General features: G+C 56.1%; 1 protein-coding gene across 1 annotated transcript in view; it reads left to right on the plus strand.

The window, feature by feature from the left end:
* Window positions 1–255, plus strand: part of ETH_00033880 (uncharacterized protein) — a gene marked incomplete at both ends in the record, with an annotated part of 1,840 nt that overhangs the window by 1,399 nt on the left and 186 nt on the right. Inside the window, one exon of the mRNA XM_013375016.1 lies at window positions 17–216. Coding sequence (XP_013230470.1) covers window positions 17–216 — 200 coding nt within the window. The remainder of the gene's footprint in view (window positions 1–16; window positions 217–255) is intronic.

Here is a 255-nt window from a genome sequence, read left to right on the forward strand (position 1 = left end):
GTGTGGATTGTTTCAGAGACACTGCCGTCGCGCGTGGTGGATATGAGGGGCCTCTCTGTGCTGTTTCCTATTGCTGCTGCTGTTGCTGATTCTGCTGCTGGTGTGGGGCCCCTCTTTGGAAGCAAAGAGAAGCAGCAGCAGCTTCCTCCTGCTGCACTGTACGTACACCCCACCTTCTCGAGGACAGCCTTCAATGCCGTTCGGGTGTACATACAGGTCAGCGAACAAATACAGCAGCAGCAGAAGCCGGAGGAG

This window comes from Eimeria tenella, genomic scaffold (assembly GCF_000499545.2).
Source record: "Eimeria tenella Houghton genomic scaffold, Eth_scaff2478, whole genome shotgun sequence".
In the NCBI taxonomy this organism is placed as follows: domain Eukaryota; phylum Apicomplexa; class Conoidasida; order Eucoccidiorida; family Eimeriidae; genus Eimeria; species Eimeria tenella.